Source organism: Pelobates fuscus, chromosome 1 (genome assembly GCF_036172605.1).
Source record: "Pelobates fuscus isolate aPelFus1 chromosome 1, aPelFus1.pri, whole genome shotgun sequence".
Lineage (NCBI taxonomy): Eukaryota > Metazoa > Chordata > Amphibia > Anura > Pelobatidae > Pelobates > Pelobates fuscus.
The window spans coordinates 251,555,655-251,570,157 of NC_086317.1; the positions used below are offsets into that span (position 1 = coordinate 251,555,655).

General features: G+C 39.3%; 1 protein-coding gene across 1 annotated transcript in view; it reads right to left on the reverse strand.

The window, feature by feature from the left end:
* Nucleotides 1-1,994: 1,994 nt before the first annotated feature.
* LUZP1 (leucine zipper protein 1) overlaps nt 1,995-14,503 on the reverse strand; it is an 85,732-nt gene continuing 73,223 nt past the window's right edge. Inside the window, exons 4-5 of the mRNA XM_063456453.1 lie at nt 9,315-9,503; nt 1,995-2,319 (exon numbers count right to left, since the gene is read on the reverse strand). Of these exons, the coding sequence (XP_063312523.1) occupies nt 9,342-9,503 (162 nt within the window). The 3' untranslated portion in view covers nt 1,995-2,319; nt 9,315-9,341. The remainder of the gene's footprint in view (nt 2,320-9,314; nt 9,504-14,503) is intronic.

Genomic DNA, 14,503 nt, shown 5'->3' on the forward strand with positions numbered 1-14,503 from the left:
TTTATCTCATCAAGTGAGTTATACTGCAAAATGTATCTTATACCGACATATTACCTATTTTAGTAGATTACAGTACATTAAACATTGATGCACATGTTAAAATATAGATTGACCTTTTGTGTGTCAGGAATGAATCTTACAAGTATCAGTATGCCTTAAGCTAAATAAATATAATTAAATACATGGTAACATGGGACATTTTTGCATTCTGACAGCAGTTTTAATGCACATCAATTTGTTTCGTGAATAAAGATAAACACATACAGTTTGATTTTATAAAACAAAGAATTATGTTGAATTGATGAGGGAATTAGAAAGGTTATCCCTAAATAACCAATTTGGAACGTTAGAGGTGTTTGAGATTTACTTTTCTGTTCGTTCTAGTACAGGACTACACCTCCCATTATGCTTTGCCAGCATTATGGCTGCAAGAGCATTGTGAGAGATGTGGTCCACAGCATCTGGAGTGCCAAAGGTTGCCTAACCCTGTTCTAGTATGTACAAAAAGTTGCAATTCCGGTGTCAATCCTACACAGTTGCCAATTTCGTGAAGATCATTTTTTTCCCAGTGGTGTTCTTGGAAATGTGGCTGTCCTTTAAGACGAATTGCTATAATTTTATTACGGTGAGGATCTGCAGTACTTCCCTATACACAGAATTATTGACAGAACAAGGTAGTAATGAGACAATGGGACTGGAGTCGGAAACATTGATCATCCCTCTTAAATGTGGACACAGGAGGTACCACAAGGCAAAAATTCCACTGTGGAGAACATACACTAAAAGGCATTAGTTATTCCCACACCATAAAAAAAGATCAGTGAGGGTCACCCAATTATTTCACTCATTTGGAAGAAAATCCTGCATATCTGATAGGGCATTATCATACATGCATACAGTACACTTAACCAGTCAACTACAAGGCTTATTCTCTAAACACCAAATTGTAGTAAATGGAAAACTCAATTTGGCTAAAATAGATGTTGGAAAAAAAAAATGTTTTAATGTATATATCTCCAACTATGCTTAAGTTAAAGTTAGACTATTTTTGCCTTAATGGTGCAATTTATTTCCATCCACAACAACACAGTGTTTAGCAAATAATCTCCTTAAGTCTAAGTTTCTTGTTTTTGGCATGTGAGTGTGTTTATACAAGTTACATCTCACAGGACAGATAGATAACAAAAAGTAAAACTAATATAACAGATAAATGCCCCTTCAACCTAGTTTATGTTATTTTTACATAATTGTTAAAATAGACATGTAAGAAGTATGATCCCTTGATGCTTCCTTTTATTTGATTTGCAATTGTTTAGAACACAGATAAAAAGAGATATGGGGACTTAAGGATCATATACATTGTCTTAGTGCTTTTCTTTGTATTGATTATTAAAAGTAATCAATATACATTATTACTCATAAGTGCCTACGAAAAAAATCCTGCAAATTTGTTGAACTGCTACTACATCTGGTTATAAGACATGAGTTTTATTCAGTAGTCTTTTAAACATTTTTGACTGTAATAAAAATAAAAAAAAAACACAAGACCTATGAAAGATTGTTTTGTGCAGGAAATTATATATATATATATAAAGCCACATTTACGATAAGGCTCCAATTTTGCCAAGTGGCGATGGCTAAAAGCATAACAAAACACATAATATGCCACATGCTTCTAGGAGTCCGCTTTTTACTTGTATTTACACATCCATTAAAGCTGATGTAGGAAACCATACATTGATACGTTATTTATACATTGGTACATGCTTAATAGCAATTAAACAGAACCACACTGTACAGAGAATTTCAAATGAGAAAAAATAAAACACTGCAAAACTGCTCCAACATGCCACTTACTAGTTAAAGGTTGAAGTGGATTTTAAGAAATATAATGTACTTACAGTACCTATGCATGTAAGAGCAGCATCCATGCAGCAAAGAATATTTGTGTGTGTGTGTGTATATATATATATATATACACACACACACACAAACTATTGTGTATGTATATATTCATATAAAAATATATACAGACATACATATACCAATAGCTTTTTTATTTAGCACTGATCTTATATACACAATTACAATACCTGTGCCCTCCTTGTTACCCTGAGAGATCATGCAGTTTTATCCCTTACCAAATATAATGGAAAGCAAAATAATAAAATAAAATAAAAACTGTACAAGTTTGTTTAGGTCACAATTCAATGCTTAGAAGGAAGTGTGTGGAGTAGAAATATTAATATGTTGAACAAGCAGCATCTTCAGCATTCAGTGGAGTGTGCAGACTGGACTGTCTTTACTTTTCAACAAGATCTGAAACCACAAACAGGAAACGGTGTTAAGACCCAGCTAAGACCATGCCAAGCACATTTGCTCTATTTAAATTACTAAAATGTAATGGGCTGCCATTGATGGTCATGTTTGGCAACAACAACATTAGTTCAACTCTCCAATTGCTTGACTCAAATAAGTTTCCAAGTAACAAGATACATACTTCTCTTAATATATTTATGTATGGAGCAAGGACAGATGCTAAAGGAGACATATTTTGGAGGCAAGTCCAACATAACAGTCTAATCTTAACCCCTTCAGGACCGGCCTGTTTTTGCGATGTTTGTACGTTAAGGACCAGAGCAGTTTTAACACTTTTGTGGTGTTTGTGTTTAGCTGTAATTTTCCGCTCTCTCATTTACGGTTCCCATACAAGTTATATATTGTTTTTTTCAAGACAAGAAGGGCTTTCTTTACATACCAGTATTTATATTATGTCATATATTGTATTTAAAAAAAAATAATGAAATATGGTGAAAAATAAAAAAAAAAACATGTTTTTGGACTTTTACTTGAAAAATCTTTTACTTATCTACAAAAGCTAATGAAAAAAACTGCTAAATAGATTCAAAATTTTGTCCCGAGTTTAAAAACACCCAGTGTTTACATGCTTTATTGCTTTTTTTTGCAAGTTATAGGCCTATAAATACAAGTAGGAAATTGCTGTTTCAATATATATATATTTTAAATGTATCAATAGTGACATTGTTACACCGTTATCTGTCATAAATCCCCGAAACACACCGAACATGTACATATTTTTTAAAGTAGACAACCCAGGGTATTTAAAATGGGGTATGTCCAGTCTTTTTTAGTAGCCACCTAGTCACAAACACTGGCCAAAGTTAGCATTTATATTTGTTTGTGTGTTAAAAATGCAAAAACCGCTAACTTTGGCCGGTGTTTGTGACTAAGTGGCTACTAAAAAAGGCTGAACATACCCCATTTGCAATACCTTGGGTTGTCTTCTTTTGTAAATGGTATGCCATCATGGGGCTAATTCTCATTCCTTGGCTACCATACGCTGTCAAAGGCAACCTAACCAATCTGACAAATTTCAATAAAAAAAATCAAGCCTTATATTTGACCCTGTAACTTTCACAAACACTATAAAACCTCTACATGTGGGGTACTGTTATACTCAGGAGACTTCGCTGAACACAAATATTAGTGTATCAGAACAGTAAAATATATCACAGCAATAATATCCTCAGTGAAAGAGCTGTTTGTGTGTGAAAAATGCAAAAAACTTCACTTTCACTGACAATATCATCGCTGTGATATGTTTTACTGTTTTGAAACACTAATATTTGTGTTCAGCGAAGTCTCCCGAGTAAAACAGTACCCCCATGTACAGGATTTAGGGTGTCATAGAAAGTTACAGGGTTAAGCACAGTGCTAGCAAATTAAATTATCTGGACTTTTGGCCTGGGTTGGCAGGCAGGTCCCTCAAATTGCAATCATTAAAATTACTTAATTAGGTAAAAATATTACATAAATATGCACGTAGAATTTTAATATATATACATATTTATATATTTGACGTCTACGTGTATATTTATGAAATTATTAATGTAATTTTGTATGTGGACATATGTATATTTCGTATTATTTTTATTTATTTATTTATACATAGATATATATATCATTACATTCTAAGTGTATTTTGATATATATATATATATCAATATCAAAATACTGTTAGAATAAAATTGAATATATATATATATAATTTTTTTTTAATTATTAAAAATTATTTTTATTTTTTGTTATTTATTTTTATTAACATATTATTTGTATTTTATAATAATATATATATACCATATATATAGTTATTATATATATTGTATATATTCGTGTGTAATTTAAATATAAGTGTATTTTTATATTAATATACGTATATATAAATATAAAAATACACTTAGTGTGACATTATATATATGATACATATACATATATTATATATATAGATATAATACATGTATATATATCATATATATATATATACACATATTATAATTTTTTTTACACTGATTGTTTTTTTTTTTAACTTTATTTCTGATTTTTCACTTGCAGGGAGACTGCCTGTCAGCACAGACAGTCCCCCTGCAGGCAGATACAAAGACCCCTATTGCGGTCATGTGATCGAGTGATCACATGGCCGTGGGGTCCTGATCTGCCGAGGGGGGACTGCCCGGGCAGACAGGCAGTCCCCCTGGACCGGGAGGAGAGCTGATCGCCGCCGTGGGACCGACGGCGATCAGGTAAGTAGCCCAAAACCGTTATGACGGTTCAGGACCGTCAGCGGTCCAAACGCACGTTTTACCGCTGACGGTCCTGAACCGTCAGCGGTCCTGAAGGGGTTAAAAAAACAAAAACAAAAACAAAAACACCTTGGCCACAACTCTTCATTTCTACTCCTACAAATACGGGAAGGGAGTGGTTCAAGGCAATGCAAGTAGTGTTAGCCACATCCGTGAGTGGAGATTTCAAAAGTCATTGTTGGCATTGTGCCTGTGAAAGGGTTGGAATCTGTATAGGCTGTAAGGGTCAACGCTACATATCTCAGTCTATCACTGAGGAAAAGTGGTTTCCTCCAGAGTTCTTGCTGTTCAAAGTTGGAGATGATTGGTGAAGCAGGACTAGCTTTCAATGGTGAAATCAGATAGCATAGAGAAAATGATCTACCTTTATATTTACATGTCCTTTTTACTTTCTGACATGTTCCTACCAAATTAGGGTTCTATTCCTTTTGGCTAGGACCAAACTCCCTACTGCTATTATAAGAACAAAAAGGAGATCTCCAGACCACTGACCCACTTCTCTTACAAGAAAGGGTCTTTTTTTACTGCTTATTTTATACAAGACATTTTTAAATTCATTCTGTAATGATACATGCAGGATATAATAGTTTATCAAAGTTCAAAGTAAACACCCCCGCCCAGGGCTATCAGTGGATGTAACATTTGTGGGGTTTTATGTATTTTAGGGTACTTTTGGGGTGTTTTAAAAAAAGTATGTTTTTTTTTTCTGTGCTTGGAGATAATTGGATTAGAATTAGTACAGTTACTGATCCAATTATCTCACAGGCAGAGGGATGGGATTGTGTGTGGGAGTGTCGTGCCTTGTAACCTTATTGTTATTGGTCTGTGAAGTTGCAAATCAGTCTACCATCAGGTCCAAGTGGGCGTACCCCTTGCATGGGGATTGTCATATAAGGCCAAGTGTGGCTCATGTCTCTGGCCTGCCACATTCCAAGCAGGGAACACAAGGCCTTGTTGTAAAACATGCAACAAATCCTAAAGGTAACTGAGCGGTTTCAAAATGTAAGAATACAGCTTACCGTATATACTCGAGTATAAGACGAGTTTTTCAGCACATTTTTTGTGCTGAAAAACACTCACTCGTCTTATACTCGAGTCAGTTGTCTGTATTATGGCAATTTTCATTGCCATAATACAGACAAGGACCGGGGGCTGTCAGGAAGCTGTAACTTACCTTCACCGCAGCTCCTGTCAGCTCCCTTCTCTCTCCTCCGTCCGTGCAGCTCCCAGGTCAGCTTCCTCTGCAACTCTCGCGAGAGCCGCGGGGTCAGAGCGTTGCCACGGGTTACCGTGGCAACGCTCCGCGCGGCCGCGAGAGTTGCAGAGGAAGCTGACCTGGGAGCTGCACGGACGGAGGAGAGAGAAGGGAGCTGACAGGAGCTGCGGTGAAGGTAAGTTACAGCTTCCTGACAGCCCCCCTCCTACAGCCCATCCACTGGACCACCAGGGAGTGAGAGCCCCCCTCCCTGGCCAGCTAACAAGCAGGGAGGGGGGACGAAAAAATAAAAATATTAATAAGAAAACAAATAATAATAAGAAAAAAAAATATTAAAATAATAACAAAAAATAATACAATTAATAATAAAAGAAAAAAATAGTTACCTAAAAAAAATAATAACATTAAAAAAAATAAAATAATAATTAATAAAATGCCCACCCCCCACCAATGCTCTGCACACGCACACACACATACACACACTGCACTGCATTCATTCTAAACACACTGCACTCATATACACACACTGCACTGCATTCATTATACACACACTGCATACACACTGCACTCATACATACACACTGCACTGCATTCATTATATACACACTGCATTCATACACACTGCATTCATACACACACTGCACTCATACACACACTGCATTCATACACACACACACTGCATTCATACACACACACACTGCATTCATACACACACACACTGCATTCATACACACACACACTGCATTCATACACACACACTGCATTCATACACACACACTGCATTCATACACACACACACTGCATTCATACACACACACACTGCATTCATACACACACACACTGCATTCATACACACACACACTGCATTCACACACACACACACTGCACTCACACACACACACACACACTGCACTCACACACACACACACACACTGCACGCACACACACACACACACTGCACACACACACACACACACACACACACACACACACACACACACACACACACACACACACTGCACTCATACACACACACTGCACTCATACACACACACTGCACTCATACACACACACACTGCACTCATACACACACACACTGCACTCATACACACACACACACTGCACACACACACTGCACTCACACACACACACACACACACTGCACACACACTGCACTCACACACACACACACACACACACACACACTGCACGCACACACACGCACACACACGCACACACACGCACACACACGCACACACACGCACACACACACACACACACACACACACACACATACACACAGCACTCATACACACACACTGCACTCATACACACACACTGCACTCATACACACACACTGCACTCATACACACACACTGCACTCATACACACACACTGCACTCATACACACACACTGCACTCATACACACACACTGCACTCATACACACACACTGCACTCATACACACACACTGCACTCATACACACACACTGCACTCATACACACACACTGCACTCATACACACACACTGCACTCATACACACACACTGCACTCATACACACACACTGCACTCATACACACACACTGCACTCATACACACACTGCACTCATACACACACTGCACTCATACACACTGCACTCATACACACACTGCACTCATACACACACTGCATTCATACACACACTGCATTCATACACACACTGCACTCACACACACACACTGCACTCATACACACACACACTGCACTCATACACACACACACTGCACTCATACACACACACTGCACTCATACACACACACTGCACTCATACACACACACTGCACTCATACACACACACTGCACTCATACACACACACACACTGCATTCATACACACACACTGCATTCATACACACACACTGCATTCATACACACACACTGCATTCATACACACACACACTGCACTCACACACACACACTGCACACACACACACACACACACTGCACACACACACACACACACACTGCACTCACACACACACACACACACTGCACTCACACACACACTGCACTGCACTCATACACACACACTGCACTCATACACACACACTGCACTCATACACACACACTGCACTGCACTCATACACACACACTGCACTCATACACACACACTGCACTCATACACACACACTGCACTCATACACACACACTGCACTCATACACACACACTGCACTCATACACACACACTGCACTCATACACACACACTGCACTCATACACACACACTGCACTCATACACACACACTGCACTCATACACACACACTGCACTCATACACACACACTGCACTCCATTCATTATATACACACTGCACTCATACACACACTGCACTCCATTCATTATATACACACTGCACACACACACACTACATTCATATACACACTGCATTCATTATATACACACACTGTAAATAAATATTCAGTTAATATAATTTTTTTAGGATCTAATTTTATTTAGAAATGTACCAGTAGCTGCTGCATTTCCCACCCTAGTCTTATACTCGAGTCAATAAGTTTTCCCAGTTTTTTGGGGTAAAATTAGGGGCCTCGGCTTATATTCGGGTCGGCTTATACTCGAGTATATACGGTATTTAAATGTAAAGCTCATGCTCTAACCCAATTATTTTTACCAGTGTAGCTTTTGCTTTGTGGAGTTTTTTTTTTATGTATATATTATAAAGCACTAAAGAATTTGTTGGCGCTATATAAATGGCAATAATAAATATATATATATATATATATATATATTTATTTATTTATATCTCAATAGCAATTGGGATGAAGATGTAAAGATTTATTTTGTTTTCCCTAGAAAACACTGGTCTATTCCACTGTGTGACAAATGAACTTGTAAGGAACACACACACACACACACACACACACACACACACTAACAAAGAGTGCTTATTTCTACTGAAATTGGAAATTTTTGAATTGCAGCAGAAACACCTCCCGGCTGTCACCATTTGATTAAGAAGAAAAGGAAATCTGCCCTCACGGATCCATGAAAGGTTGTGCTGGGGAAAGGAGGAAGAGGTTGCAAAGGCTGCAAACTGATGGTCTGCAGCATTTGTTGCAAGCAGTTTTTTTTGTGCTTTACCAACTATTAAAATGTGTTTTTGGCTAAAATATTTTCTCATAACATTGACAGATCAAACATAAGTCACAAAAAACCCACCACAAAAAAAACCCCCAAAAAACACTCTTGGAATTCTAGTTGCCATGGACTACATTCCCCATAATACCCAATAAGTCCAATGGGAGGCTGGGCATCATTGTAATTGTAGACAACAAGAGCTGAAGTGCCAAATATTCCCCATCAAATTCTCTTTATAGTCAATCAATAGTTGGTGGGTTACTGATTGCCTAGAAAAGTCAAATGATTTCAAAAACTTTACCTTCTGTTTTAGGTATTTCCAGTTCGGCTAATGTTCCAACTGCCGTATTCGCTCCCCTACCATGCTCTTCGAATGCCGCTGATTTTGCTGCAGTTCCTGCCTGGAGGATGGCTTTCTTTCTACAGAATCAATGCTGGTCAGTTTACCCACTTCATACTTTCTCCTCCTGGAGCGGAGCAGGTCTCCATCCTGAAATGAAGGTCAATTAAAAAAAACGTAAATAAATAAAATGAGACAAAATCAGGTTTACTATAATATACAAAATTTGATAGCGCAGGTATCTGTATGACAGTGTTGGTTGAACAAGATTCTGAACAAGCAAATGGAAGAATTCAGAAATGTTTGAATTATTAATGAGACTAACATATTGGCGAGTTGATGTTTCAAATATCAGGCTTTTATTACAGCCACAGGGAGTTTTCACCCAGGTAAATGAACCCTTTTACACAGTGTGCGTTTCCTTTTTTCAGTTATTGGTGGTATATGCATGTCTAGAAATATATGCATGTGCATGTTTGCTTTTTTCGGTTAATGGTGGTATATGCAAGTCTACAAATAGGGGCACAATGGTGTTTCATTAATTGTCACTTCACATGCCCCTGTTATCTCGTTTCTCCGCCATTTAGGAATTAAATCACTTGTTTCTGTCCATGCAGCTTTTGCCACACAAATGGTTTCACTTTCAATTAGATATAACTTACTTTATAAGGTTTTATCTCCTTCTCTGTAAATTGAACTTTAAATTCCACACAGGAGGCTCCTGCAGGGTCTAGTAAGCTATTAACAGTGCAGGAGAAATTCTGAATTAACCCCTTAAGGACCAAACTTCTGGAATAAAAGGGAATCATGACGTGTCACACACACGTCATGTGTCCTTAAGGGGTTAAACAAACTGTGCTACTGTATGCAGTAAGTTTAAACATTAGATGTATCTTTATAGGAAATGTTTAGGAAGGCTGTGCAAGTCACATTAAGGGAGGTGTAACTAGGGTTGCATAAACAAAAGTGATTTAACTCCTAAATGGCAGAGAATTGAGCAGTGAGTCTACAGGGGCATGAATTATACACCAAAACTGATTCATTAGGATTCATACCTTGTTTTGGTGCCTATAGTGTCCCTTTAAGCTCTTGCAATGCGTTTGTTTACCAAAAGACCCTGACAATCATGGGCATAATAAATCACATGCATAGATCATGAAAAATTGACCTTGCTTCCTTACTTGCTTATTGGTTGAAGTAATATATGCAAATATATTCACAAACCTATTTTTCACAAAACGCACAAATGAACATTTATTAGTACTTCAAAAAAAGTTTGCATATTTCAAATTGCATCCTTTTATTTCAGCTAAAGGGAAACACATTCTGCAGTACAAGTTGACATGAGTTGCAGTGGTCTGCTATCCAGAAAAATTATATGTGACAAACTCCCCTCTCCAAGGGAGTTTGCCACAAGCTTCTGGAGTAGCCTGCTTGCCAGCCTCCTGCCCACAGACTATGGGCCCTGCAGGGAAACCTGTAAAAGATTACCAAACTTGACCGACCGTTAGCACGGATTTCATGGAACTGTTTTGGGCATGATATCATGTGTTTTGGGGTACTTTTGGGACTTTTTAGAAATGCAGTTTTTTTTTTCTGTGCTTGGAGATAATTGGATTAGAATTAGTACAGTTACTGATCCAATTATGTACCAAGCAGAGGGGAGGGATTGTGTGTCATGTGTTGGAGTGCATTACTTGTAAATGTGTTATTATTGGCTTGTAAGTTTGTGTCCCTGTCCCCAACAAGGTCCATGTGGGCGTACCCCTTGCTTGGGGACTTGCATAAAAGGCCAAGTGTGCCTCCATTAAAATCTATTCCAGCTTACACTGCAAAACTGTGTGTGGTCCTGTTATTGGAGGGAAAGAAGATTTACTCCTGCGTCTGCTGTTCCAGCTTGCTGGGGATTCAACGGGGAAAGTCCTTGTAAGGACTAGAGCTAATTTACCATTCGGCTCCAGGAAGGCGCAGTTCCAGGGCCCCAGTCCAGCCACGGCGACTGTGGGCAGAAGTACTGCGGTTTGACCCCTGTTCCAGCTAGGAAGCTGTCCTTTGCAGAGGTACCCAGTTGGGGTACAGGGAGCTCCATTACATTATATTCATAACACACGGAGAACTTGGAAATTAACAATTTTTAATTGCTCATACTTTATAAAAAAAAAAAAAAAAAAAAATCATATTCAGTTGTGTTCCATATATAAATATTTGATGTGAAATGAATCCCAATTTCTCCTGTACAAACCGATATATAATAAGTGTGTGGGAACCTTAATATGAAAAAGGTAAACTATGCCTGAACAAACATATAGCTCAAATTCTAAGTTTTTGTTTGGCCAGGACTTGTATAATTGCCCCTGCCCTTAAAGGTATTAACTATGCTGTGAACAGTGGGGTCTTCCAGAAATGTTGTGGGATATATTAGCCAGCAAGTGAACAGTTAATTTTTGTGTTGGAAGTAGAAAAAAATGGGAAAGCAAAAAGATCAGAGTGACTGACAAGGGCTAAATCATGACGACTAGATGACTGGGTGAGAGCATCTCCAAATCGGCAAGTCTTGTGGGGAGTTCCTGGTATGCAGTGTTTAGTACCTACCAAAAGTGGTGCATGGAATGACAACCGGTGAACCGGGATAATGGTCATAGGCACCCAAGGCTCATTGATGCACATGGGAAGTGTAGGCTGACCCGTCTGGTTGGAACACACACACACACAAGCTACTGTAGCTCAAATTGCTGAAAAACTTAATGCTGGCCATGATAGAAAGTTGCCAACACACAGTGCATCGCAGATTGCCGTTTATGGGGCTGTAAAGTCACAGACCTTTCTTGGTACCTACGATGACCCCTATCTACCTCTAAAAGCGCCTTAAATAGGCATATGAACATCAGAACTGGACGAGGGAGCAATAGAAGGAGGTTGACTGGTCTGTTATGGCAATGTTCAGCTAGGAAACATTAAGGTATGGCATTCATGTAGATGCTACTTTTACAAGTACAACCTACCTACAGTTTGTTGCAGACCATGTACCCGGCTTATTCAACAGGATAATGCACCATGACACACTGCATACATAGTTCAGGAAAGATTTAAAGTAATTCTACAGTGTTAGGAAGACAAATCTGGATTCCTAACCCTATAGTGTCCTCTGGGGCCCCTCTTCACAGCCCCCCCAAACAGGTCCAGATTAAAAACCCAGTGGGCCTGGTGCTGACAATTATGAGGGGCCTAATTACAGAATCTTATCGGCCAAAAACACTAAAACAGTCATACCTCTCAAGCGTTATGTATCTGGGAAACTCACTGGATGCAGCTATAAGAAAACGCAGATTCTCTTAAAATATGCCAATCTCTCTCTAATTAATGCTTTCATCTTTCAAGTAAATCCATTCCCCCTAACAGCAGTGTCCAGTGAAGCACGAAGTCAATGGGTGGTGTAAAAGGGTGGGCCACTGACAAATCACGTGACCAGAACTGCCAAAAGGAGCGAACATGCCCAAAAAGGGGGCATGTCTGCCCAAAGAATTGAAAGGCCAGCCTGGCATCAGTGTCCCTATGTATCACAGAGTCAGTGTCCCCATGTCACCCAGTGTGTGTCCTCATTGCTCCCAGTGTCCCCATGTCTCAGTGTGTCCTGTGTCACTGAGAGACATGGGGACACTGAGACAGACATGAGGACACAGACATTTTGGGACACTAAGACACATGGGGACACACACTAGGGACACTGGCTGGGAGGCATGGGAACATTGGGAGCCATGGGGACACAGACACAGATCCCTGATTTCTCTACACACACACACACTGCCCCCTACTGGCTGGCACTGATATTGCAGAGTAATCTCAGTTTATACGGAGAAAAATATCTGCATTTGTATTGCGGTATTACTGCAATACCGGCACGGCCAGGCAGCCTCAAATACCATCTGTGCCAGTAAAATACCAGTCAGGAGGAAAACCTAAGAGTAGGGTGTATATAAAAAAAAGAAAAAAAAAAAAAAAGGGTTTTTTAAAATTGTATTTAAATGGGCCTATTCCATGGGCCTGGAGCTGCAGTTCCATCAGTCCCTATGTTAATCTGTCCCTGCCCCCAAATACACATAAAGGGATTAAAACCAAAGTAAAACACCTTTTTACACTTGCCCGATTCCACCGGCAATGTTCCTTAGTGCTGAGTCTGTATGCTGCTTCCTCTGCTGGGGTGGGCGGGGTTTGAATGGGTGGATGGGAGGGGGCAAATGCGCAGCATTCCTACGGGAATTTTACAGACGCTGGATGTCTTCATGCAGAGCGTGAGGATGTCCAGCATCAGTTAGGTAACCTAGAGACCCATTTGCATCCAGGAAGTCCCTCTAGTGGTTGTCTGATTGACAGACACTAGAGGTGGTCTTCGTACTGCAATGTAATTATTGTAGTTTCTCTAAAACTGCAATGATTTACATTGCAGGCTTACGAGGGACAGGGACACTGCACCCAGGCCACCTCAATGAGCTGAAGTGGTCTGGGTAACTAGAGTTTCCCTTTAACGAAGTTCAAGGTATTGCTTTAACCTCAATTGAGTATCTTTGGGATGTGCTGGAAAAACAAATATGATCCATGGAGGTCCCACTTTGCAACTTGCATGACTTTTAAAGGATCTGCTGCTAATGTCTTAGTGTCAGATGCCACAGATGAAAGCTTTGAATATGTAGCTTTATTTTTTGCATCAAGGCCCTGTGTGAGGAGGACTGGTCAAATATAATTACAGCGCACACAAGATAACAGCCTGCACTATAAATAAAATATTTAAAATTTTCCTTCAATGTTCTTTCCTGTTAGGACTGGAGCAAGAATGCTGTTAATATATCATTTACACTACCTCGGCCTTTGTACAAAAATGTACAGCCTCTGCAAGCAATCACAGATGCTGGACTTGCCCTCAGGAAGCATTGTTGTGTACCATTGCCTTCAGCCTCATATCAGCCTATTCACTTATCACACCTGTCCCATTATACCTCTACTGAATAGCAATTTTCACACTCACAAGCTACCCGAGCAGCAAATGAGTCTGGTTCATAAAATGTTCACTTCAATTATGTTATTAATGGCCAAGCAAAGGGGAGCCGACCTTACCTCGTTGACCTGAATCTTATTCAAGGATAGGTAACCTTTAC